We start from the raw sequence: 1,333 nt of genomic DNA, 5'->3' as shown, positions 1-1,333 counted from the left end.
CGACTGAGGTTAGGACAGTTCCTGACCTAGTGTGACTGAGGTTAAGGTTAGGACAGTTTCTGACCTAGTGTGTCTTTGAGGTTCTTGACGATGGATGCCTTCCTGGCGCTGTTCTTCCTCTCGACATAGTTAGAGGGTACGAAGCCGGTCTTGTTGGTGGTGTTACGGACCCTCCACCAGGACTTACTGTCGTCCAGCAGCCACAGACGCTCGTTCTTCTTAATGTCCAACTCCTGTCCTGCTGAGCCAGGTAGTCAAACTTGGCGATGACAATCACCTCTTCTGTCATCTTGGACCTCTGGACCTGAGAGACAGAGAGAAGATTTACGTTTTAGTTCTGTCATCTTGGACTTGGGGAACAGAGATGAGGTACATGTCAGGTTAATTTAAACTCCAACCTGTAACAACACACACCCCAATCACCTCATCTGTCACCTATGATCTGGCGCAATATTACACAGTGCATTTTCACACATTTTGATACGTTACAGCATTATTCTAAAATGTATTAAATTGTTTTTTCCCTCATCAATCTAGACACATACCCCATAATGACAAAACAAAAACAGGTTTAGAACATTTTGCAAATGTATAAACAATAAACTGAAATATCACATTTACGTAAGTATTCAGACCCTTTACTCAGCACTTTGTTGAAGCACGTTGTCAGTGATTACAGCCTCGAGTCTTCTTGGGTATGACGCTACAAGCTTGGCACAGCTGTGCCATGCCTTCCTGTGAGGATCCAGAGATGAGGACAGTGGATCAGCGTCTACAGGGGGGGGGTTGATGTGGGGGGGTTTATGACACCTCACGTCGATCGTACATTGCAGCAGACGACTCCTGTCTGGTGTCTAGTATGGGTGAATGGAATGTCTCTGTGTTACAGAAGAGTTTGCCGCCTAAAACTTCAACATCAAACAATGAACGCTGGGACAATATATTTCAACATCCGAATGTTGGGAATGATGAGAGATAGAATACGGAAAATGAACGTCTATTTTGTGATGTCATTAAAATTGGTATAAAGACATTATAACGAAAACATTGCAACTTGGAGAGCTTTTACACTGTGTATATCAGGTTTACATCCTTTACGTTGTGTAGAAAATATCAAGGATAAAGAGAATATTTTTGTGACGATAGGATTGTGATTTTAGTTCTCAAACGGGAGCCTAGATATTATGATAACTTGTCTCATAACTAGCCATGTCCCAGGTAGCATGTCAGCATATACCCGAGGGTATAAAAGATTGTGTTAATAATTAACATGGGAGACTCAACGGACCACATTAGTCATGACCGTGGAACTCAACACAGGTTGAAGAAGACA

General features: G+C 42.5%; 1 protein-coding gene across 1 annotated transcript in view; it reads right to left on the bottom strand.

Moving 5' to 3' along the window:
• The window catches only part of LOC112073873 (SH2/SH3 adapter protein Nck1-like), a 57,139-nt gene extending 56,838 nt beyond the window's left edge, over positions 1 to 301 (bottom strand). The window contains 2 exon segments of the mRNA XM_024141108.2: positions 65 to 235; positions 238 to 301. Coding sequence (XP_023996876.1) covers positions 65 to 235; positions 238 to 289 — 223 coding nt within the window. The 5' untranslated portion in view covers positions 290 to 301.
• Between the last annotated feature and the right edge of the window lie 1,032 nt (positions 302 to 1,333).

Source organism: Salvelinus sp. IW2-2015, unplaced genomic scaffold, assembly GCF_002910315.2.
Source record: "Salvelinus sp. IW2-2015 unplaced genomic scaffold, ASM291031v2 Un_scaffold2404, whole genome shotgun sequence".
Lineage (NCBI taxonomy): Eukaryota > Metazoa > Chordata > Actinopteri > Salmoniformes > Salmonidae > Salvelinus > Salvelinus sp. IW2-2015.
This window is presented reverse-complemented; position numbering and strand designations above follow the sequence as displayed.